The sequence below is a fragment of the Varanus komodoensis genome, unplaced genomic scaffold (assembly GCF_004798865.1).
Source record: "Varanus komodoensis strain SLA01 unplaced genomic scaffold, ASM479886v1 scaffold18_3, whole genome shotgun sequence".
NCBI classification, from domain to species: Eukaryota; Metazoa; Chordata; class Lepidosauria; order Squamata; family Varanidae; genus Varanus; species Varanus komodoensis.
The window spans coordinates 9,805,712-9,828,474 of NW_025335549.1; the positions used below are offsets into that span (position 1 = coordinate 9,805,712).

General features: G+C 50.3%; 1 protein-coding gene across 2 annotated transcripts in view; it reads left to right on the forward strand.

Moving 5' to 3' along the window:
- The first annotated feature begins 299 nt into the window (after window positions 1-299).
- The window catches only part of DRP2 (dystrophin related protein 2), a 28,213-nt gene continuing 5,749 nt past the window's right edge, over window positions 300-22,763 (forward strand). The window contains exons 1-17 of one of the 2 annotated variants that reach the window (XM_044427485.1): window positions 300-425; window positions 1,309-1,429; window positions 2,706-2,974; window positions 5,801-5,947; window positions 6,589-6,667; window positions 7,962-8,022; window positions 8,698-8,759; window positions 9,159-9,233; window positions 10,540-10,741; window positions 11,915-12,000; window positions 12,969-13,126; window positions 15,435-15,601; window positions 17,213-17,324; window positions 18,151-18,287; window positions 19,560-19,625; window positions 20,673-20,738; window positions 22,569-22,727. In XM_044427485.1, coding sequence (XP_044283420.1) covers window positions 1,315-1,429; window positions 2,706-2,974; window positions 5,801-5,947; window positions 6,589-6,667; window positions 7,962-8,022; window positions 8,698-8,759; window positions 9,159-9,233; window positions 10,540-10,741; window positions 11,915-12,000; window positions 12,969-13,126; window positions 15,435-15,601; window positions 17,213-17,324; window positions 18,151-18,287; window positions 19,560-19,625; window positions 20,673-20,738; window positions 22,569-22,727 — 1,961 coding nt within the window. In that variant the 5' untranslated portion in view covers window positions 300-425; window positions 1,309-1,314. Of the gene's footprint in view, window positions 426-1,308; window positions 1,430-2,705; window positions 2,975-5,800; window positions 5,948-6,588; window positions 6,668-7,961; window positions 8,023-8,697; window positions 8,760-9,158; window positions 9,234-10,539; window positions 10,742-11,914; window positions 12,001-12,968; window positions 13,127-15,434; window positions 15,602-17,212; window positions 17,325-18,150; window positions 18,292-19,559; window positions 19,626-20,672; window positions 20,739-22,568; window positions 22,728-22,763 lie in introns of those variants that run through there. The other variant, XM_044427486.1, reaches the window with a different exon arrangement.

The following is a 22,763-nucleotide window of genomic DNA, read 5'->3' on the forward strand; positions in this document are numbered from 1 at the left end:
CTAGGTTGTTTGTGGTTAGCAAGCCGTGGTTTATTAGTGAGTTGGATTCACACGACATGATGGCCCATTCAACAGCCTTATGTCATGTGGGAACCTGGCCATTACCGCAATTAAAACATTGCACCAACCACGTGCTGCCTACAGTTTAGGATGCAAGCCCTGCTTTGTATTTCCAAGTGCAGAGGAAGTCAGCTCTACTCCTACCTCTATTTCCCATCCCCTCGGCTTCCCTTGCTGCCCTCCCTGGGTCACTCCCTCCTTTCCGCAGGGCTCGCCTGGAGGCTTTCTCGGACCACAGTGGCAAGCTGCAGATTCCCCTGCAGGAGATCATAGACTGGCTTAGTCAGAAAGATGAAGAGCTCTCTGCCCAGCTGCCACTCCGAGGGGATGTGCTGTTGGTGCAGCAGGAGAAGGAGAGGCATGCGGTATGTACATGCTGTTTCCGCCAGCGCCAGCCCTCTCATGAAGCGGGCTGAGGCAGCTGGTTCCAGGGGGGAGGGCAGCAAAATGTTTGTCATTCATTTATTTCTATTGCCAGTTTATTGCCAGGGAAGAGGTTGTGGGATTTGCTTTGTGTTGGCCTTGGGAGGCAAAATCACTCGATTAGCCTGGGGTGCAGTGTGTCCAGGCTCAGGCAGCACATGCCCTTTGGGGAATGTTGCTTCCAGAGGCACTGCTTAGCTAACCCTGGAAAGGAATTCTCAAGCACGTTCACAGCTCTGGGGAAGATGCTAACCCTTAATAGGTCTTCCCCTCACCATCCTACCTGTTGGATTATACAATTAGAAACTATCTGCACTAAAATTAAGATTCTTGATCTGGGGACCCACCACAGAGAAGGCCCTGCTTCCAGTCACCCACTGGCCTAATTGCCTTATATCCCAGTAATGGGGGCGGGGGGATTTGCTTTGCATCTGATAGATGGCTTTTCAGCCAATTCTGGCCATTTTTTCTCAGGAAAGAACAAACGGTATCCCCTGGGGTATTTCAGCTCTTAGCCCTCCCGTCCTGCGTCACTGACTGATTCTCTGTGCAGTGAGGCATGTCAGATTAGCTCCAAAATGTGACATGGTTGGGTGTTGGCCAAGATCAGCAGAGGGCCCACCGCCCTAGCAATTTATCATTTTCAAGCTTGCATGGAGTATTAGAAAAATCAGGTGCAGCCCAAGAGAATGCTTGCTTTGCATGTTCCACCTTCTCAGTTGAGGGGAGCCGGTGGTACCCACCCTGCAAAGACCCTGGAATCAGCACTGCCGTGTCATCTTTTGCCTCTCACCTGACCTGCCTCGCTTCTTTCTCCCTGCGTAGGTATTCATGGAAGAAGTGAAGTCCCGGGGCCCTTATATTTACTCAGTCTTGGAATCTGCTCAAGCCTTCCTGACTCAGCACCCATTTGAAGAAGTGGAAGACTCAAATCCTGACAGCAAAGGTTTGCCCCTGAGCTCATCTTCCTCGGTCTGCATTTTCCAACTGCGGTGTCTGTCCCTGCTCTATTACAGCCCCAGAAGCTGCTGCCCAGTGAACCAGGGGCTATTTACTTCTTCACTGGCTGTCTGGCCTGCCTTGTTGCCACAGAGACATCCCATAATCCCTCCTTGCCCTGGAATCACCATGAGTACAATGGAATGGCATACTTCTGACCTTCGTACAGATTTTATAGGGGTAAACTCTGCTTATGGACTGTCCTTTGGAAGCCTGTTTCAGAATGGTAGCAAAAAGCTGCATTCTGGACAGGAGCAGCCAAAGGCAGCCAAAGGCATCATTCAGTCAGAACTGGGAGGCTGCCTAGGAGAGCTGAGTTTATTAGAACAAGGTGAAAAAGAACAGGAGAGCTCAGAACACCTGGCCCAGGGCCAGTTCCAGCTTCCTTGGGGATGCCCGGCTGGCTCCACCCACTTCTAACTGGTGTTTTCTTGGCTTTTGTGCAGCCTTTCCCCATTCTGAAAAGCTGAAAGCCTCTCCAAAACTTAGTTACTGGCAGCAAGAGCTTTAAGCTAAAATGGGATGGTACATTTGGTATTTCGGCCTTGCCCCTTTTGTCTTGGAGAGTTCCTTCAAGATGACACTGGGACCTCAGCCTGAAAGAGGTTCTGCCTTCTTGCTGTAGAAAGAGAGTTCTTAGCTTTTCATCACTGTTAGTTGCTACACGGGGTAACTGCAAGGAAGAGTTACGATGAGTGGTGTTTTGTTCGGGGTGGCAACCACACCCCCAGATGTTCCATTCCATCCTCCCCACCCCAGACAGCAGCCAGCCAGTGGTCCATCACCACCAAACCAGCTTCATCCTCACTGGCTATCTGAGGTTTTTCCTCCCAATAAGATTTGGGTTTTGCAGGAGCCATTTGGGTACCTCTTTATGCCTTGGAGAGATGCCAGCAATTAATCCTGGGGTGTTCTGCGTGCAAAGTATGTGCTCTGTAACAAAGTGGAGGTTCCTTCCCATCCCTGTGACGGAGAAGGCCCTCCAGAAGATCTGGAGAGCAGCAGGTTGAAGAAGGCTGAGCTGGGGTATCTGAGACCGCAAAGGAAGCATCACCGTCCCATTTTTCTTCTCCCTTTCCTTTGATCCCCCTGCCCTTTTCCTACTCTTCTGCATCTTTTTCTGGATGCCCCTAAAGTCCCTCCCTCCCCCTGATGAAGTTACACCTCCCGCTTATCAGTCTCAAAGGCTGTTCTCCTCACGCTTGTTGCTGCTCGGTTTCTAGATGTCTCCCCAAGACACCGGATCCAGAACATCAGCCGCTTTGTGTGGAAACAGGCAACTGTGGCCAGTGAGCTATGGGAGAAACTCACAGCCCGTTGTGTTGACCAGCACCGCCACATCGAGAGGACCCTGGAGCAGCTGCTGGAGATCAAGGGCACGATGGAGGAGCTCAGCACGACCCTCAACCAGGCAGAAAGTGTGCGAGAGACCTGGGAACCAATTGGGGACCTCTTCATCGACTCTTTGCCAGAGCACATCCAGGCCACCAAGGTAGCCTTTGTCCGTGGACTCATCTTCAACTTTGCCACATGGCCTCGCGGGGGAGGAGGAGGCACGGATGACTCAGTGGCTAGGCTCAACTGACACACGAAGCCCCTGCAAAGTGGTGGTTTAGGATGCCATCAAATGCAACCCCTGCTTCCCAGGTTATAAGTCACCTCGACTATTCTAGTCAACCCTCCACAGTTTACTGTGCCATCCAAACTCAGATGACACACTAAACATTGGTCAAGTTGGAAGACTATAGAGCCCCTTTGCAGAGTGGCGAAAACAGGCTGCTGCTCTGGTCAAGGGGTTTAGTGAATGACAACCAGCCAAGTGTCTGAGCAGCACGTTGGTCCCTGTCATCATTTCTAAGCCTGTTCCTGGCAATTCCAGCTGAGGGAAAGCAGGAATCCGCCGGCGTCCACTGTATGCCACCCACCCAAGTGCCCACTTCCAGCAGTGTCACTGCATCCCTTCGTAGCACTCCAGCAGTGTGCCTGAAATGCTGGGAGGAAGACCGAGGAAGAGGAGGTGTCTCAGGACCCCTGCGGTGCCTGATCATTCATCAGTCACTGCAAGGTCCCCAGGCAACTTTAAAGCCAGGCTGGCTGTGTAACCACCCTGGGTAGTTAAAGTGACACCCAAACCTGCCCAATATGTCTTAGCCCAGCACAGAAGGGGCTGCATACAAATGATGAGAAGCAGCAAACAAAATTGATAAGCTAATACATTTATTAGAATCTGTAGGCCTTCATATGCACCTTTTGAGTCAGTTATGCAGGATTCTTCCCCAGATCAGATATTCAAACCACACTTTAAAGGGGGAATGAAAGGTTCTGGAGCATGGCATTGGTTTTCAGCTTCTCTTAATCTCTATACTTCTGCAGACCTAGCTTGCAGCTTGGGGCCTAGTCACAGGAGAAGAGCTGTAACCCTAGGCCAGTGATGGTGAACCTTTTAGAGACCGAGTATGCAAACTGCAACCCAAAATCCACTTATTCATCACAAAGTGCCAACACTGCAATTAAACCTGAAAACTGAGGTTTTAGTTTACGGCTAATGAGTCGTGGTTCGTGACTTCATCGCCTGGCTCTGCTACTCCTTTCTGAGCATCCGCATGGCCCCTGTGTGTGCTGTTAGAAGATGCTTGGCTGCTGGGGCGATGCTGGGGGTGACTTGGCTCACATGCTGACAGAGAGGGCTCTGTGTGCCCACTGTGGAACGAGTACCATAGGTTCGCCACCACTGCCCTGATCCTACACTAGTGCACACCCCTAACCCTAATATAAGGGTAAAGTTCCATTGAAAAGAGGGTGATGTTGAACAAGCCTTCCTTGTCAAAATCTAACCATCACAATCATGCCAGGACACCTCGTTTTTCTGACCCTAACCCTACCCTGGTGCACACCCCTAACCCTAATATAGGGGTAAGGTCCCGTTGAAAGGAGTGCGATTTTGAAAAAGCCTTCCTTGAGTCGCTTTTTCTGCACAGCTCATCATTTCTGCCCCTTCTAAACACATCCCAACCATCACAATCATGCCAGGACGCCTCGTTTTCTGACCCTAACCCAGTGATGGTGAACCTTGTAGAGCCCAAGTGCCTGGACTGCCCCGCAAGACCCACTTCTTCATCACAAAGTGCCAACACTGTCGTTAAGCCTGAAAACTGATGTTTTAGTTTAGAAAAAACAACTCACACCCAGTCTAAGCAAGTGTATCTATATCTCCTTCGCAGCGCACTGACCGGCCACGCGAATGCTTGGACAAGTTGCGACTCATGAGTCATGGTTCGTGATAATCATCGCCTGGCGCTGCTGCTCCTTTCCGAGCATGCGCATGGCCCCCGTGTGCGCTGTTACCCGATGTTCTGCTGCTGGGGGGACTTGGCTCACGTGCTGCCAGAGAGGGCTCTGCATGCCCGCTGTGGCTCGTGAGCCATAGGTGCCGCTGCCCTGGGCCCTCTCTTTCATCTGGATCAGCCTGCAGCAGTCCTTTCACAGAATAAGAAGGAGGAGAGAAAGTCTTGTCAGCGCTCTCGCGGGCACTGAAACCCTGGTTCCGAGCAGGCCATCAGCAGGGGGCAATATCGAGCTGCCACTTTCGCAAATGACTCCTTGCAATTGGAGGCTCAGAACCATTTGCTGCGTTCCATTTCCGAGAAGCTCTGAAGCAGCATTTCTGGCCTCTGCACAGCCAGAAGTAGCAATCATATTTCCTGCAGCTTAGAGCTCTTCCTGCCAGTAATTCAGCCCAAGGAGGTGCATTTTCAATCTCTTTGAAGAGGGGGAAGACACTGCACAAAGCCCAGGGAACTTCCTAAGGATTGGTGGTTGGCAGGAAGGAGCCAAGCCTACGAAAGGCAGGCGGGGGTGATGTTCCGAGCCCCTGCTGGATGGATCCTTTCACTCCAGAGCTGCCTGATTAATGCCATGTGTAGCCCCACTAAATGTCTTTTCTCTGTAGGTCAGGGTGGTCAGTGCCGCTCATGGACCCCACCATTATTGCTGTCATTGCTGCTGAAGTTGCAGTGATTCCGACTTGTTTTCCAGCACTTGGCAAGCTGTCAAGAGCACATTTCTGCTCAGAAAGGGGCATCACTGAATCCATGAATAAAAGGGGCATGTGTGGATTCAGTGATGCCCTCTTTCTGAGCAGAAAAGTGCTCTTGGCTCCTCCGCAAAACATGCCTCCTGAGAATGCAACAAACGGCTGTTTCAGTTCATCCCCTTTGTCTGCTTTCCTAAATGACGCAAGTATAAAGCTGGTTTGTGTCCCTCTCTGGCTCTCTGCTTCCACCCTGCCCCTCGTCCTTTGCCTTGGGTGGCCTTCCAGCTGTTCAAAGAGGAGCTCTCCCCGATGAAGGACGGAGTGAAGCTTGTGAATGACCTCGCCCACCAGCTTGCCATCTCTGACGTGCACCTGTCGATGGAGAACTCGCGTTCCCTGGAGCAGATCAACACGCGCTGGAAACAGCTGCAGGTGAGGAGTGGCCAGCCAGGGACCTGGAACACGGCAGTCCGTGACCCCGGCATGCCAGCAGCCCCTGCCTCCTGGAGGTTCTTAAAGTCCTCTGCCTGGAGGGCTGCCTTGACCTGGCACCGAAAGGATGGCAAATTTGGTGCCAGGTGGGCTGCAGCAGACGCTGTTGCAAAGGTGGTTCTACTCCCTGGTTATCTGGTTATGCATCCATCCTTCTCTTGATTTTTTTGAAATGCAAAGCTTTTAAAAGAAGTTGCAAAATAGCTCTAAAGATCAGAGTGAGGTGAGGATTATGTCAAGGCCAACATGGAAACTAGCCATTCGGTGCCGACGACAACTGGTTTTGCCATAGACTTACTCTAGGAGCCTCACTCTTCTGGATGGGAAACTCAGCCTGGACTGGGGAAAGCACGCTTGCACCTTGTGGTGAGGATACCTTCAAACTAGTTCTGCTGGTGCAAATATTGTACCGAGCAGCACCTTAAGTTGTAGGTGTGACATTCAGTGCTGCAGCAACTCGTTCTCACTGCCTGCACAATGACACTCGGGTCCTCACACCCACAATCAGGAATGCCACACAGCCTGACATGCAGCTTGTCCAGCTCCCCCCACGTAGTTTGATGGCTCCACACTCTGCCTAGGTATCCGTCAACGATCGGCTGAAGCACCTTCAGGATGCCCACCGGGACTTTGGGCCAGGATCACAGCACTTCCTCTCAAGTACGTGAATGATATTTCTATCTAAAGGGACCGCCGGGTGCTTTCCAGGCCGTGTCCGAACATGCAGCCAGATGCGATGATAAGATTCCGTCATCAAACACAGGATGGGAGGGGTCGTTTTGAACAGTCGCCCACATTTTTAAAAAAGTCTCCCCGACATAAGACAGAACACACTCAAGCTCACTGGGGGGGGGGGGGGGGATGTAGCCCTCACTATTCCCTGTTGTTCTATGGGCAGAAGCACTATGACTTCTATGAGCTCCCCCGCTTCCAAAATGTAGTCCCACCCTGTCGGCAAGCTGGTACTCATCCCTGTGTGTTGTGCTGCATCTGTGCAGAAAGTCATAGGAACAGAACCACAGGTCATGGAAGACACCTTTCCATGAAGGCGTCTTCATGGAAAGTAGAGAAATGCTGAGCATCTCCTCTATTTCTGATGCTTGGGCTGCGGTGGTAAGGCTTGTGTCGTGGAAAGGGCACCACTCCTATGCAAGAGGGGAGGCATCCACATGGCTGAGCCACAGACTCCAGAAATAAAAACAAAAACAAAACCCCTGAATGACCCCCCCCCCCGCCTCAAAACCCAGCTGAACAGATATGTGGCCACCATGACTAGCAGCCCTTGATATCCTCCATCATTGGTCTATCCCCCTCTTAAAGGAATCCAGGATGGCGACGTGGGGTGAAAACAAATTCCATAATTTGATATTATCTAGTATCTTGTGTTCATGCAATAGCTACAGTGCTTGCCTGTATTGTGCCCTGCAGTATGATTGGACTACAACTCCTACCATCCTCAGCCAGCACAGTAGCCATACTGACTAAGCATGATGAGAGGTGCAGGCCGACAGCTCTGCAAGGCACTAGGCTGGGGAAGGCTGATCCATTGAACTGAAACCAAGAAAATGGTTTGGGCAAAGCGTACTCAAAACCCACCAGTGATATCCTGTTATCACCGGCTCAGACATATCTCAGCAATGTGAGAAATGGCAGGCTGAGCATTGCACAGTGCATAAAGATTCATGCACGTGTGTTCACATGCATGTGCTTGGCGTGCAAGATGCAGGCACATTCAGGCCTGCTTGGCACTGATTCTTGCAGAATTGCAACTCATATGCCCAAATGCTAACAAGATATTCCGCACAGTTGGGAGGAAAATATAGGCATTGATTTTTCCAGGGTCAAGGATTGGGGACAAAGAGCTGCTGCTGGTAAAACAGCAACAGGTGCATTGTCTAGGAGATACAAACCAGCCTGTACTTCCAGGAGTCTCCCTTCTGTTTCTCCCCTGCAGCTTCTGTCCAGGTCCCCTGGGAACGGGCAATTTCTCCCAATAAAGTCCCATACTACATCAAGTGAGTAACCGGTTGCATGTCCTTCCCCTCTTGTCCTGCCCATCCATGGAGCCAACTGGGTGACTTTGGGCCAGTCACCGACTCTCAGCCCAACCTACCTCACAGGGTTGTTGTTGTGGGGATAAGATGGAGGAGGAGATGTAAGCTGCCTTGAGCCCTTTGTAGGAAAAAGGCAGGATATAAATCGAAAAATAAATAAATAAATAAATAAATAAATAAATAAATAATGTTGGCACTCCTGCATTCTCTTGCCAATATCTACCTTTCTTACCTACATCCTCTCCTGTTGCAATCATGTTCCCCATGGGACACTGGAGGAGTCCAGGGTTCCCAAGCCTTTTGGGACCTTTGTATTGCTTTTATTTCTTGCCTGCTCTCTCATCTTTGCTGTCGTTCACTTTCTGCACTTAACTGAAATTTGAACAGTTGCCCCTTCCCATACTCTGTGTATCACGGGACTTGTGGAATTTTCCTGGACACCATTTCCCCCATCCTCCAAGTCTTAATAAGATGTAATGGGGGAAACTGCCAACTGTACACAAGTCCAACAGATGTAATAATAGGTGTATTTATTCCTTAGACTCTTAAACTGTGCAATGTTGTGTGTGTGTAAGCCTATGACTATGTGCAGCTACCTTCTGCTTAATTCTTCCCACCTCTGGTTCGTTTCTCCAGCCACCAGGCACAGACAACATGCTGGGACCATCCCAAGATGACCGAGTTGTATCAGACACTAGGTGAGAAATGCTCCGTACCTGTCCAGGTTCCTGCAGCACAGAACAGCCAACACACAGCAGCAGAAAAATCCATGCAGCCAGCATAAAAAGGGTGAAAAGCAACACGGGCACATCTGTAGAAATGGAAGTTCAGCGCCTGTCCAGATAAAAGGGGAAGGTGGTTTGGCAGACTATCCCAGGGAGATAATTCCACTTAATGTTTGCAGGGGGCGAGGGGGGTAAAAGCGTGGATGGGGAACCTGCCTCTCCCGGGATGCTTAAGACCAGCTCACACCATACCCAGCCAGAAGGGCTAATGCTCAGGGACAATGGGAGCTGTCTGCCAACAACATCTGGAGGGAGCAATGGTTTAAGTCCCTGCTATACAGGCAATGATTCTGTTCTTTCATTTCTCCCCAGCTGACCTGAACAACATCAAGTTCTCTGCTTACCGCACAGCCATGAAACTGCGCCGTGTGCAGAAGGCCTTGCGATGTGAGTCCCGGGCTCTTTCCTGGCCCCCTGCTAAGCAGTAACATTGACTCATGTCTGGAAATAAGGAGGGCCCGTTTGCACCATTTTCGGACTGGAAACACGCATCAGCCTCCCCAGACCGGTGCCTCCCAGATATGTTGGACTGCAGCTTCCAGCATGCCCCGTGGTGAGGGCATGCTGGGGGTTGTAATCCAACACACCTGGGGATTTATTTCGGTTGCTGTGTAGCGTCATGGAGGAGAGTCCTAGGTGAGCGAGGCAGCTTCATCCCATGATGAAGATCAGCCTTCCCCAACCTGGAGCCCTACAGCTCCTAGAATCTCTGAGGTCGGGACATGCCGGCTGCACTTCATAGGGCTCCAAGTCCAAACATCTGGATAGCTGCAGGGTGGGGAGCGCTACCTCGGTATGTCTGGTGGTTCTCAGTTAGTGTTGAGATTTTTATGCAGGGCAGTGGCACTGAGGAGGAAGCCTGTGGCGCTCCTTTGACCTCTGTAGGAGGCCATTTCCCAGGCACTGCCAGGTCACCTCCAGAAGCAATTAGGAACACCGGGTGCGCCCAGGTGGACGGCTTCCGGTGCTCCTAATCCCAGCACACTGTGTTCTATGCTGTCTTTCTCTTCTTAGCACAGGGGTGCAGAAGAGGCCACGTGTGGGCTTGGTGGATTCGGGCTCTTGCGCAGTTTTCCCCATTCTAGAAGGTTAAAATGCCTCCCCCAAGGCATAGTTACTGGCAGGAAGAACTTGAAGCTGGAACATGCTGGCTCTTTTGCCTCTTGGCCCGTTAGTCCTTGGCTCTTCCTACCCCTGCCTGAAAGTCCTTCTGCACCTTGCCTGTAACAGATACTTTGGTAATTAAAAAGATGAAGAAATGATGGGGAAATAGAGGAAGACTGTAAAAGGAAGAGGTCCTTGTCAGGAGCTCTCCCTCTGCCTCCGAAGTTCTGCAAATGAGACAAGGTTGGGCAATAAAAGCCACACCTGAAGGCACCCGTGTTTGCCAAATGCAGCATCCTCTTCCCTAGAACCATTTTTCTAATGAAATAGAAGTTTGATGCCTGTGGAACCGATTGGGATGCCCCTCTTTCTCCACCAACTGGCACAGAAGGCACCATTTTCCCCTGCCCTGCCCTGCCCTGCCCTGCATGCCTGCTTCTAAGGGTCCATGCCTTTTGCAACTTAATCAAGATCACAGCAAAAGCAAAGAAAGAAAAAGCCGCCTGGTTTCTCGGGATGCATCTGAAGCGATTCTTTCTTTTCATGCTCTGCTTCTGGTTTTGGCCTCCTGCATCTCCGGGCTGCACAGTGGACATGGTGACACTGCCAACCGCCCTGGAGGTCTTCAATGAGCACGAGCTGCAGCCCAGCGACCACGTGATGGACGTGGTGGAGGTGATCCACTGCCTGACTGCCCTGTACGAGCGGCTCGAAGAGGAGCGGGGCATCCTGGTGAACGTCCCCCTGTGTGTTGACATGACCCTGAACTGGCTGCTCAACGTTTTTGACAGGTACCTGTACAGGCACCCCTACCTGTAAGCTCCAGCAGGGATTACTGCCAGATTCTTTGGAGCCTCGTCACTGGGTATTGCCGTGGGATGCAAAGGGAGGCTACCGAAAGGAGCCTTCTTTCTAGGGGGCCCCTCTCTGTGGGTTGCCCTTTCCCGGGAGAGAAGCTCAGCACCTTCGCCGTGTGCATTTAGATGGCAGGTGAAGGCCTTCCGTCGGGCACTTACTCATTCTTCTGCTGCTTCAATTATCAACTTTGTTGCTGGCTTGTTAATATCCATACTCATAATGTTTTTACGGTTTTGGTGGTTTATATATTGATTTTGTTGTTGCAGGTATTGTTTTGGTGGTTGTTTTGCTATTTTTGTGGTTTGGTTTTGTGTGTTTCATGACATAAACCACCCAGAGGTATTTGCCATTTGGATAATATATACATTTTACCAACATTAAAGTATCAGATGCTTCCTATCATAGGCCGGTCCCAGCTAACACATTCTCTGTTTCTGACTGTAGTTGACTTTAGGGTAGCCTTGTGCACTAGGGATGCTTTGCACTTCAGCTCTCATCAGCCTCTGCAAATGCCCAGGAGTGGTGGCAGCTGTAGTCCAAGCATCTGGAGAGCACCCAGCTGGGGAAGGCTATTCAGGGAGTTCACAAGCAGAGAATGATGGACAAGCCTACCTCTGAAATCCACAAGAAGACAGCCTTAAAAGTTGTGCCTTTGGAGCTGCATCTTCAGGCTTGTTCTCTCTTGTTCCTGAGGACAAGCTTAGAACCATTGGGTGGAGGGGAATCTTCCTAGCTGTGACAGCTGGCAAGGAGGCAGTGGGCTCTTCTGCACTGGAGACCTTTCAGCAGAAGCTGGAAAGCCACCTCGCCAGGCTCCTGTAGTTGCCAAAGATCACTAGGAATTCTCTGCCAAAGAGCACTGTTTCCTCCTTTTCCTTGTCCTTCCACCAGTGGGCAGATAAGATTTTATTCAGGCAAGTCTTTGGCATATAAGCTGGACAGCCTCCAGCTCAGATCCCCAGTGGCACAGGCCTACTGTAACGCCCAGCGGGGTTCATTCTATCTGCAACATTTGCAGGAAAGATTTCCATGCTGCTCTGAAATGGAGTGTCTGTGAACCAAGAAGGAAGGGGTCTGTTTTTCACCCTGTGATTTTTGCCTTTCAGCGGACGCAGTGGGAAGATGCGGGCTCTCTCCTTCAAGACGGGCATCGCATGCCTGTGTGGTACTGAGGTGAAAGAGAAATTCCAGTGTGAGTCAGCTGGGGGAGATGGTTGCTCAAATCGACCAGGGGAGGTTCACAGAATTAGCAAGGCTGGAGAGAGGAAGGGGGAAGCAGTATCTGCAACCCAGCGCATTTGTTTGTGTCCTGGCTGGGTGTCCCACTTTTACAGACAACTCTCTTCTGTTTGGACGTGTCAGATAGAAGACTTGATGAATAAAATTTGCAAATAAAGAACCCTAAGAAAAGTACCCAAAAGAGGACTTGAACAGAGGCAAACATGTCAGCCAATCAGAGCCTTCCCCATTATGCTGGGCTGTATTCCCTTTAAATATAGCCATTATTTCTAAATTTGAATCTGTGTGTGGAAATTGCCATATGCAAATATTGTACAATTCATTGCCCTCTGGTTTGGTGATGGATTTGGGCTGTGATTGTGGGCAGTAGGGATTTTAAGATCCATACAGGATGGTTCACCTCTGCTCTGGAGGACAGAGGAACAAAATATGCAGCTTCTAGATGCAGATTTGAAGTAGTGTCTTTTTTGGCCCAGAGAATTCTCTGCAAGTTATCCTACCCCCTTCCCACCAATCCAAAATCCCCATGAAAGTGGGAACCTATTAAACTAAAATTAAATATGCCATTTCCAGCCTGCTGTTTAAGAATGATGCCTGCCTACCTCCTCCCCCCACCCTCCCTCCCTCCCATGCTTGCCTCTTTCCACAGATGATTGTTCATTCCCCAGAGAGGTTTGCCTGGCGCTGACACTTTTTTCTTTTCCCATTATTTTAATATTTAATCCATTTTAATGTGGTTTTTATATTATTGAATTACTGGATGCTGTGCCCTACTTTATCTGTTGTTTTGTTGTAAACCATCCCAAGATGCCAGTAGATGGACGGTCTATAAGAGCCTTAAATAAATAAAGTCCTGCATTTTTGATAGCTCTATGAAAAGCTGTGCTTTGTCTCTCCCCATCCACTGTGCTCTTCCCCCAGACCTCTTCAGCCAGGTGGCCAATGTGAATGGACTCTGTGACCAGCGGCACCTTGGCATCCTGCTGCATGAGGCCATCCAGGTTCCGCGGCAGCTGGGGGAAGTGGCCGCCTTTGGCGGGAGCAACGTGGAACCCAGTGTCCGCAGCTGCTTCCGCTTCGTAAGTGACATTGACAGCAATGCGCCTGCGCGGACCTTCCAGGAAAAATCCTTCAGTCTGAGGAAGCTGTGCCAGGCGACCTCAGAACGTGCCAGCATCCTAAAAATGATACCGTAGAGTGAGGAAAAGGCCAGAAGAGAGCGGTTAAAATTAGCGAGGGGCAGGATCAGCTCCTCTTGAGTAAAGATTGCAACATCTGGGATTGTTTAGCTTTGGAAAATGCTGTGTGAGGGGAAACATGATAGAGGTGTAGCACATTGTAGATGATGAAGAAGAAAAATTGGGTAAGGACACTTCCTTGCTTCTCCCATGATACTATAACTCCCCCAGTCATTCCATGAAGCTGACCGGTGGTGAGAGATTCAAGACTGATAAAGGCAGTGCCCCTTTATGCAGCACCTGGTGAAACTGGAATTACCATCTAGAAGATGTAGCAAAGGCCATGAATATGGATTGCTTTAAGACAAGGCTAGACAATATTTGGGGGCGGATTCCCACAGGCCGCAGAGTGACCACTCTGTGAGCAGAATGCAGGACTGGACCCTTGGCCTGATCCAGCACTGCTCCTCTGACACTTTTCACCTGCTCTTCCCTCGGGGCATCGGATGCAGTGGCTTGGGGTGGCTTATCCATGGCCGCATCCACGCTGCTTCAGTGACCACTGGAAGCCACATGGGTGGGTCCTTGCTTTGCAGCCAAGACCCTCTGCTCATGTTGTGCCTAACCTGGGGACATTGCTCGTCTTGGGTCCATGGGGCTCCGACCCTCCATCCCAGAGCAATTCCTCAGAGCCCCAGGTATTGTCCGCTTGAAAGGGGTTTTTGTTTCTTAGCTTAAATTGCCATGAAGGGACAATATTTAAGGGACATTCGTACTTGACAGATTGACTCTGTTATTGAAGGAGAAAGAAGATACTGACTTCTACCAAACTTGGGACCTTTTTTACGACTGGCTGGAGAAACGGGACTTGGCTTAGATTTAAAGATGTCTTTAAATTTTTATAAATCAATTTGAATATGATTATAGAATGTTAAAAAGTTATGTTATGGGGGCTGACCCAGTACGTCCGATGTATTTGGTGATTGATCATTTTTTAGTTTTTTAGTTTAAAATCTTAATAAAAATGTGCAAAAAAAAGGGACATTTGTACTTGAGAGGAAAGGGTTAATTCTCCCCTCCCCACCTGGAGCAGAAGTACCCCATTTCTGCTCCAATTTCTCTTGAGTAATTAAAACTTTTCCGGCTGTTTTGGAATGATTGGAGACGGTGCAAATTAATGTCGAGGAATGCATTTATTTTGGAGTTACTGGGATGAGAATTTACTTGGCCAGCTTTGACCAGTGTAATTTGAAGGAATTGAGAATCCCAGGAATGTGCACATATAGATATAAATCAGCACGCGCACATTTGCGCAGGATTGTGCCCCGTGGGCCAGCAGCCCCAGTCAGTTAAGCACTGAGAAACACCCCTTACAGCCGTCACAGCCAAAACATTTGTCGCCATAGCATATGAGAAACCTATTTGGGGCTCTCCTGGCAATCCCACTGTTTCACCTGCAAGCATCCATCGCTGAACTGTCCCATCACCAGTGGCCTACAGATTCCTGTGGTCGCATATCCCCAAATACAAGTATCTTGATTTGATCTAAGCTCAGGATCAGGGCATCTGTAGGACCCGTAAGGTCATCAGGGGGAGCCTTCTGCAGTTCACCCTTGCTTTCTCAGATGAGGTTGGTGGCTTCCAGGGACAGTGGCAATGCAAGCTACAAAATGGTCTCTCTGAAGAGGTTCTGTGGGCATCCATGTTGTTGTTGTTTTGATGCCAGACATAAACCACCTCAATTTTACAAAGTGTTTTGGTCCTCATTTTGATATTTTGTTTTTTATGTGGCTTTGCGATCTGCTGCTATCATTTTTCTAAAGATGATATTGATACTTGTAAATTTAACTGTTTTGCTATATTGATGGATTGCTTGATCTTATAGACGAATAGTCCTACCAGATCATCAAAGCAGTTCACGTCAAATATATTTTTCTATATATTTTCCACTTATGGAAATCACTCTGAAAATTTGATTGAATTTGATTTGATTATAGAAACAATGTGCAGAAAAACATGCATATACCCTATGTTACTTGAAACTATTTTCATTTGTGAAATCATTTTAATGCAACTAAACAATTCTCAAGCTAGGAAGCCAGTAGAACAAAGTACCAGTTTTGAAAGGAGAGAGTGTGTAACAGCGCTGCGGTTCATCCTCCCAGGTGGTGGTCAGCTGCTGCCTTGCCTCCTGTCTCTTCCTCTCTAGGGAAATGGGAAACCGACGATCGAGGCAGCCCAGTTCTTGGAATGGGCTAACCTGGAGCCGCAGTCCATGGTGTGGCTGGCCGTCTTGCACCGGGTGACCATAGCTGAGCAAGTAAAACACCAGACCAAATGCTCCGTCTGCCGGCAATGTCCGATCAAAGGCTTCAGGTACGGATGCTGGGGCAGTCTGTTAGGGTGGCGACAGAAGAAATCACAGGCCGAAGGGATGCAGGCTCCGGCTCACACGCTGCTTCTGGGACACGGCTCCCTGCAAGATCTGGGAGTACACTTCAGAGCCCTCTGTGTCAGGGCTCACTCCTCTTCCACGCAGCCCCCCAACTGTGGGGAGAGACTGCCAATACCTGGATCCCATTTCAGAAAAGCTACCAGAGGGCCTCATTCCAGGGTGGGTAGCCCCCCAAAAATCAAGAGGGCGGAGCAAGTCACCAGTGGATTTTAGCAGAAAGTGCTTCCTGTCAGTCACCAAGGAGATGGAGAAAAATTCCTTCAAGTTTCAGCATGCTCTTGAGGGAAGGCCGGAGATGTAGGACTTTCTGTGCATCATCCCCTTGGTGGTAAGAAATCGGCTCTCTGAGTGCCAAACTGCGCATGACATTGGCCACGTAGCTGGCACTGGATGGGTGTTGTGTATGTTTAAAAGGCTGAATGGTGTGCTCAGCAGACAAAGACTGAGCTTCTTCACAATTAGGGTGGTCTAGAGAGGCATTTAGGGGGCGGTGGCTCAGCAGGTAAGATGCTGAGCTTGTTGACCAGTTCAGCAGTTTGGCAGATCAAATCAATCACCTGTTCCTTGCCCCAGCTCCTGCCAACCTAGCAGTTTGAAAGCATGCAAATCCAAGTAGATAAATAGCTACCACTTCAGTGGGAAGGCAGCAGCGTTCCATGCGCAAAAGCATCTAGTGATGCCGCCACATGTCCACAGAAATGTCTTTGGACAATGCTGGCTCTTTGGCTTAGAAACGGAGATGAGCACCACCCCTAGACGAGCACGCGTGCACAGGGGTAACCTTTACCTTTAGAAGGGCATTTGGACTGACCAGGATCCTGCACTGAGTTGATTGTACTACATGCTTGCTGCCTGCAGATCTCTCCCATTGTGCATACCAAGCACAGAAGAGCACGAGGGGGCCAAAGCATCTCCCCACAGCCATGCACCGACCCGGTCTGGTTCAGCCCTCACCACCTCTAGGCCAGTTCCTTAATTTAAAAAAGAAACAACTGTGCAGCACTGGAACGCACAACAGAACTACACAGGAAGTGGCTTATACAGAGTCAGACCACAAGTCCATGTAGCCCAGTGTTGTTGGCACTGACTGGCAGCAGCTCTCCAAGGTTACAAGCAGGACTTTTCTGTGCCCTGCCTGGAGATCGAAGCAGGGTCTTTCTGCATAAAAAGTGGGTGCTCTTCCAATAATATATGGACACTCCCTCTCAAGCCAGAGCTTTTGGAAGCTGCCTTATCTAACTTGATGTTGCCTGCTCTGACTGGCAGCAGTGGCTGTCCAGCAAGTCAGGCGAGATTCTTTCCCAGCCCTGCTTGGAGATGCTGGGGGTTGAACTGGGACCTTCTGCATGCAGAGAGTCTGCTTATACATGCAACAGGACTGAGCTATGGATGTCCCTTGCCTACATCCCTCATCCTACACCCAGACTCAGCCTTCCCCCACAGTGGGTGCCCTCCATCAAAAGCATTTTCTGTTGCTTCCACGGATCGATCACATTGTCTGAAGCAGCCCTGGCTGCCTCTCGCTGTTCCAGGTACCGCAGCCTGAAGCAATTCAACGTGGACATTTGCCAGACCTGCTTCTTGACGGGGCGAGCCAGCAAGGGCAACAAGCTGCATTATCCTATCATGGAGTACTACACGCCGGTAAGAAAGGGAGGGTGTTGCTTGAAAGAGCTGCCTGAATCCAGTGGCGCTGGCCAGCGGAGGCCATTTGGGCTGCTTGAGTAGCCAGCCCGGAAGCTTTTGCACGAGCGGGCAACCCCAATAAAACTCTCTGTGCTGCCCAAAGAGCCTCATCCTGTTCCTCTGCCGCCGCCCCCCCCCACGCAGTTTCGGCCACGGGGGAAATGCCTTCAGAACGGCCATTCCCAGCAGAGCCCCGGAGCACCTCTGTGTGACCCCGGCACTGCCTGGAAGCATCCGTCTCAGAGGGGATTGCTGATGGGCAGAGAGGCCTTTTTGATCCAGATTCTGGGCGGGAGGGGAGGCCTCTCACACACCCGGGAATCTTGGTGCTGCTGAGGTCACAGAAGAAGCAGCACTCATGCATGTGGTGCCAGAGGGAGAGGGGAAGATGCCAGCTTCCCCACCCCACGGTGGCCCATCTCAGCAGCCATGATAGGTAGGATTAAACGCCCCACCCCTGCACACTGAGACCTGAGCAGGTAGGCAGCTGGTGAGACCACAAAAGCAACGCTGAGGAACTCCCGCTCATGAAAACCACCAATTCAGGCCTCCCAGTGACTCTTAACCACAATTGCTCAACAGTCCCTCCATGTCCAGGAGCAGTATATCTCTAGATATGTGCTGCAGGGGGCAACCTGGTTGGCTTTCTAGCCTGGGCGTGGCCTTTGTGGAAGCATCAGGCTGTCCTCTGTTAGAACAATATGCTAGACCAGATTCACTTCAGGACGCACCTTCTGCAAAGTATTTCTTGCATGTTCTTAGTCTCTTGTCCGTCTCTGCACAGACCACCTCTAGCGAGAACATGAGGGACTTTGCCACCACCCTGAAAAACAAGTTCCGGACAAAGCAGTATTTCAGCAAGCATCCCCAGAGAGGGTACCTGCCCGTCCAGTCTGTGCTGGAGGCAGACTTCATAGACACGTGAGTCGTGGGTCCTCTGCTATGGATGCTCTGTGGTGCCTCCTGGGGAGTGAGATGAAATGGGCTAAGAGAGAAGAGGAGCACAGAGGATCTGGGGAAACAAATACCATATATACCAGCATATAAGGCAATTCACAGGTAAGATGAGGCCGATACTTTGGGCTGTTTTCTTTGTCACTTGTTGGGCATATAAGATGACCCCCCCCCCAACTTTTGCCTCACTGTTTTCAGTTTCAGAAAAATATCCATCTGTATTGGTGTGTAAGGCAACTTGCATATAAGATGAGGGCAGTATTTTGGGTTGTTTCTCTATGCCGGCTGTATAGGATGACCCCCAATTTTTGCTTCGCTATTTTTGGTTCAAGAGTCACCTTATATGCTGCTATATACGGTAAGCATTCTATCGGTGGGGATGGTATCCTGGAGTGGGTCATCTTAGAGGAATACCTGACCCGTTTCCAGTTATAGGTGACAATTCTAAAGCTCACTTGCACGAGCTTCACTTGCTTAACAAGAAAGGTGCCATCTGTCCCCCAGTGCAAAGGAACCTGGATTGGGGAAGGTGGCAGAGCCCAAGCTTTGCATGCAGGCGATTTCAGGCTCGATTCTAGTTTTTAAAAGGGTCTGATAGCAGGTGATGAGAAGGACACCCCCCCCCCCCCCCGCTTGGCCTGAGACCTGGAGAACACTGCTATTCCTGGTGGACAGGTCCATGGTCCTCTTCCAGCCCAAGGGTCAAATTCCATTTTGGAGAAGCTCTGCATATTTTAGCCTGCTCTAGAAAAATAGGCCTTAAGTGAGGTGTTCTATCTTGTGGTACAAACAGAATAAAAGGTAGGAACCCACCAAACAATTAGTGGTTGAAGGAGAGGGCATGGGGTCTGGGAAGGGGAACCCCATGGGGCTGGATCTGGCCCCTAGTCCTGAAGTTTCCCCACTAGGCAAGACAGACAAATGGTCTTCCTACCACCCTGTGCTGGGGATCACAGTAGCCCAATGTAGTATATTCTTCCCCAACCTGGTACCTTCCAGACAGTTTGGCCTGCTAGTCTCAGGGTTCCTGACATTCGTGCTAGCCAAAGGGGTTGATGGGAGCTGAAGTCCAAGCTGCCTGGGCAGAGGGGACCAGGTTGGAGTGAGCCGGCAGAGAGTATTCTCACGTCCAGCACATCTCTGTGTGAACGACATCGATGCCATGTTGTTGATCCCTCCCGGGTAGCTGCTGTGAATGTTCCCCGTGAATCCTTCTTGACTTCTTTGTGTCCCTTCCAGGCCGGCCTCCTCTCCGATGTTGCCTCATGCGGACACCCACTCTCGAATCGAGCACTTCGCCAGCAGGTACCTTTGGGATCAGGCCAAAGATGGTGGGTTGTGCAGGGAAGAGGTGGCAAGATGGGTGCAGTGGATGCAGATTGTGTGGCGAACGTGCCAAGCAGCGGAGAGGCAGGCGATTACATTCACCTTTCCAGCCCTTTGGAAGGTCCGTAGTTCAGGGGTGGAGCACCCATTCTGCATGCAGAGGGCTCCGGGTTCAACCTGCCTGGAGTCCCGGCGTATCACTGCCAACAGATACAGCAGTGCAGAAAAGCTGGCTCGGTGCAAGGCCGCTCCCTGTGTCCCTCTTCCTTCTCCAGCATCACCACAGCCACTCTGAAGAAGAATGGTGCTCCCTTTAAGAACGGGAAGCCCAAATTCCCAGAGGAACATTTTTTTCCATGCCAGCAAAACAGAGCCTTTTTGTTCAGGGAAAACAGGCACCTGCATCCCACACGTGGGGGCCAACCAGGAGAGCAGCTGGTAGCGTCATCCAAATGCTGCTGGCAGACTCCTGCCAGAGTCCGGTGGAGCAGGGGAACATTTACACGCTCGGTCACATACCTGGAATTTCCTATGCTCAAGAGACTGGCTGCTTTTCTTTCACCAATATAGTATGTGTGTGTGTGTGCACGCACACACGTGTGCATGCAGCTATTACCATGTTTCCCCAAAAATAATACCAGGTCTTATATTAATTTTTGCTCCAAAAGATGCATTAGTGGTTATTTCCAGGTGATGTCTTATTTTTTCATGTACAACAATCTACATTTATTCATTTATTCATGTACAAAAATCTACATTTATTCAAACACAGTCATGCTATCTTCTTCTGAAACATTGTCATAACTCTCCAAACCCCGAATTGTGTTGCGACAGATGTACTGAATGCACCTCTGGCTGACAATCTTAACTGGGACTTTTGGGTGGGGGGATAGGGTTTATATTGCAAGCATTCGGAAAAAACATGATAGGGCTTATTTTCTGGTTAGGTCTTATTTTCGGGGAAACAGGGCAGAAATTTTCTTGTCCTTCCACATCAGTTCATGTGTCCTGTTCTGTTTCATGCAGGCTTGCAGAGATGGAAAGCCAGAATTCCTCCTTCTACAATGACAGTCTCTCTCCAGATGATAGCCTGTGAGTTGCTACTTCTCTCTCTTTCACTCTCTCTCTCTTGACTACATTTCTGTCAAAATCCAGATGCCTCTTGCCCTTGCCACATAATCAGAGACCCCTTTGAGCCAGTGCAGTCATAAGCATTTGCATTCAGTGGGACTGAATCTGTGGCTGTTTGACTGCTCCTGAAACCGCATCCCAGCACTTCTGGAGGCTGGAAAAGGCTGCCCTTCTTCGCTTCGGCAGAAGAGGGTTCCACAGGGGCATTGCTGCACCACTCCAAAATTTTCCCGTGGCTGAGCAGGAAGGCAGCATGCAAGTCCCCGCTGTCTAGCTTCTCCCACTTGCGAATGCAAGAGGCTGTTTCAGAGGCACGCTGGCTCGTTGTTTATGCATGTGATTGACAATCTGGCTTTTCATCAAAGGGATACTCAGTGGCTAAGTAATAAGACCAAGAATTTTTTCCAAAAACTGAAACAATCATTGCAACAAGCAAGTTAAAAGTGTATCTAAAAATGTAACAAGAAATAATACTGAATCCTCCAGGACCTCCTCCTGCTACAGGCCTTGTACAAGCCCAAGCCTGTCGAAACAAGAATGCTTTTACCTTTCTGCCTAAAGAGGGAGCCACCTGGTCTCCCAAAGCAGGGAGTTTTGGAGCCCGGGACCAAGAGAAGGGATGCTCTTATGGAGGAACATGGGCTTTCCGAGGCATTGCTTAGAATGCCGTAGAGCGCAGCCGACAGAAGATGGGATATTATGCCTCATTTCACAGCCACGCTTTTTCCGGCATACTGAGATTTTCTCTCTGCAGTGGAGGATGCTTGTCCCATCTGCATCAGTGCTACTTAGAGGCAACGGGAGGGAGGCCAGCCCCCAGCTGACGGGCTGTTTCCCCAGCAACCGGCCCCTGCACGCACACTCGTTTCTCACACTGGCTGCCACAGGGGTGTACGTGCAACAGCGAAAGGAAAAGTGGAGACCAGATCAAAGTGCCGAAGTAGTGGAACAAGAAAGAAGGGGCAGAGGCCCTGCAGAACTGAGACGCCCTCCTTGCTGGGCCGCGCGGAGGACGGAGGGGACTCTGAGCAAGGTCATCTCCGGGGCATACTTGCCGTCTGTTCAGGGCTCTCCCGTTTGTGGCAGGCTCTGAGTGGCCCTGGGCAGCTGCCGCTTTTACTTCCCACAGTGCTGCAGAGCAAAACTGCACAGGGGCATGCTGGGAAATTAAAATGGCAGCTCGGCCTTGCTGCCTGGTGCTGCCTGGTGCTCTGGAGCAGGAAGACCAACCAGCACTGTCTTTGCCCAAGGAGCCAAGACGCTAGTGCCAGCTCGGCTGCCTCGACGCTCCAGGCAAGGGCACTGCTCTTGGCATCCACCAGACTCTGCTGGTGTCTTGTTTTGTTTTTTCACACTGTCTCTTTAAATTAATTAATATGTTTAAAATGGGATGCTGCTGCTGATGATGATGCTGATGGGGGACAGGCATGCTGCAATGCAAAGGACTGTCCTCAGCATCATAATGATTTTTCATTCTGGGCACCTGCCGAACCTCTGCCTCGCGCTTGGCTCCTTGGGCAGGTCATTTTTCTTTCAGTCTTGGAAGTGACAGTGCTGTGACCCGCCAGCTCCACCATGGCAGTCATTTCATGAATGGGCATGCCCTAGCCCCGTGGCAACCACTTTGAGAAAGTGCCCACGATACTTCGTCAGCATCCCCAGTGTGTCCACCGGGTCAAAACAAATGCAGACCACTGCTGCAAAGTCATCTTCCTGGGAGGGACTCCAGCAGCTCGCCTCATGCCTTACCTCTCTGTCACATCTCTTTCCACTGGCTCAACCTCATCGCAGCTCTATCCGCAACAGGGACGAGGACCAGTATCTCTTGCGCCATTCCAGCCCCATCACAGACCGAGAACCCATCAGCAGCCAGCAGGACCAGGACGGCAAGGACACGGATGATAAGGGGAAGCTGGAGAGAATCTTGGCTCACCTGGAAGATGAAAACAGGTAAATGCGTGTGACTGATCGGGTTCCCACCGTGCT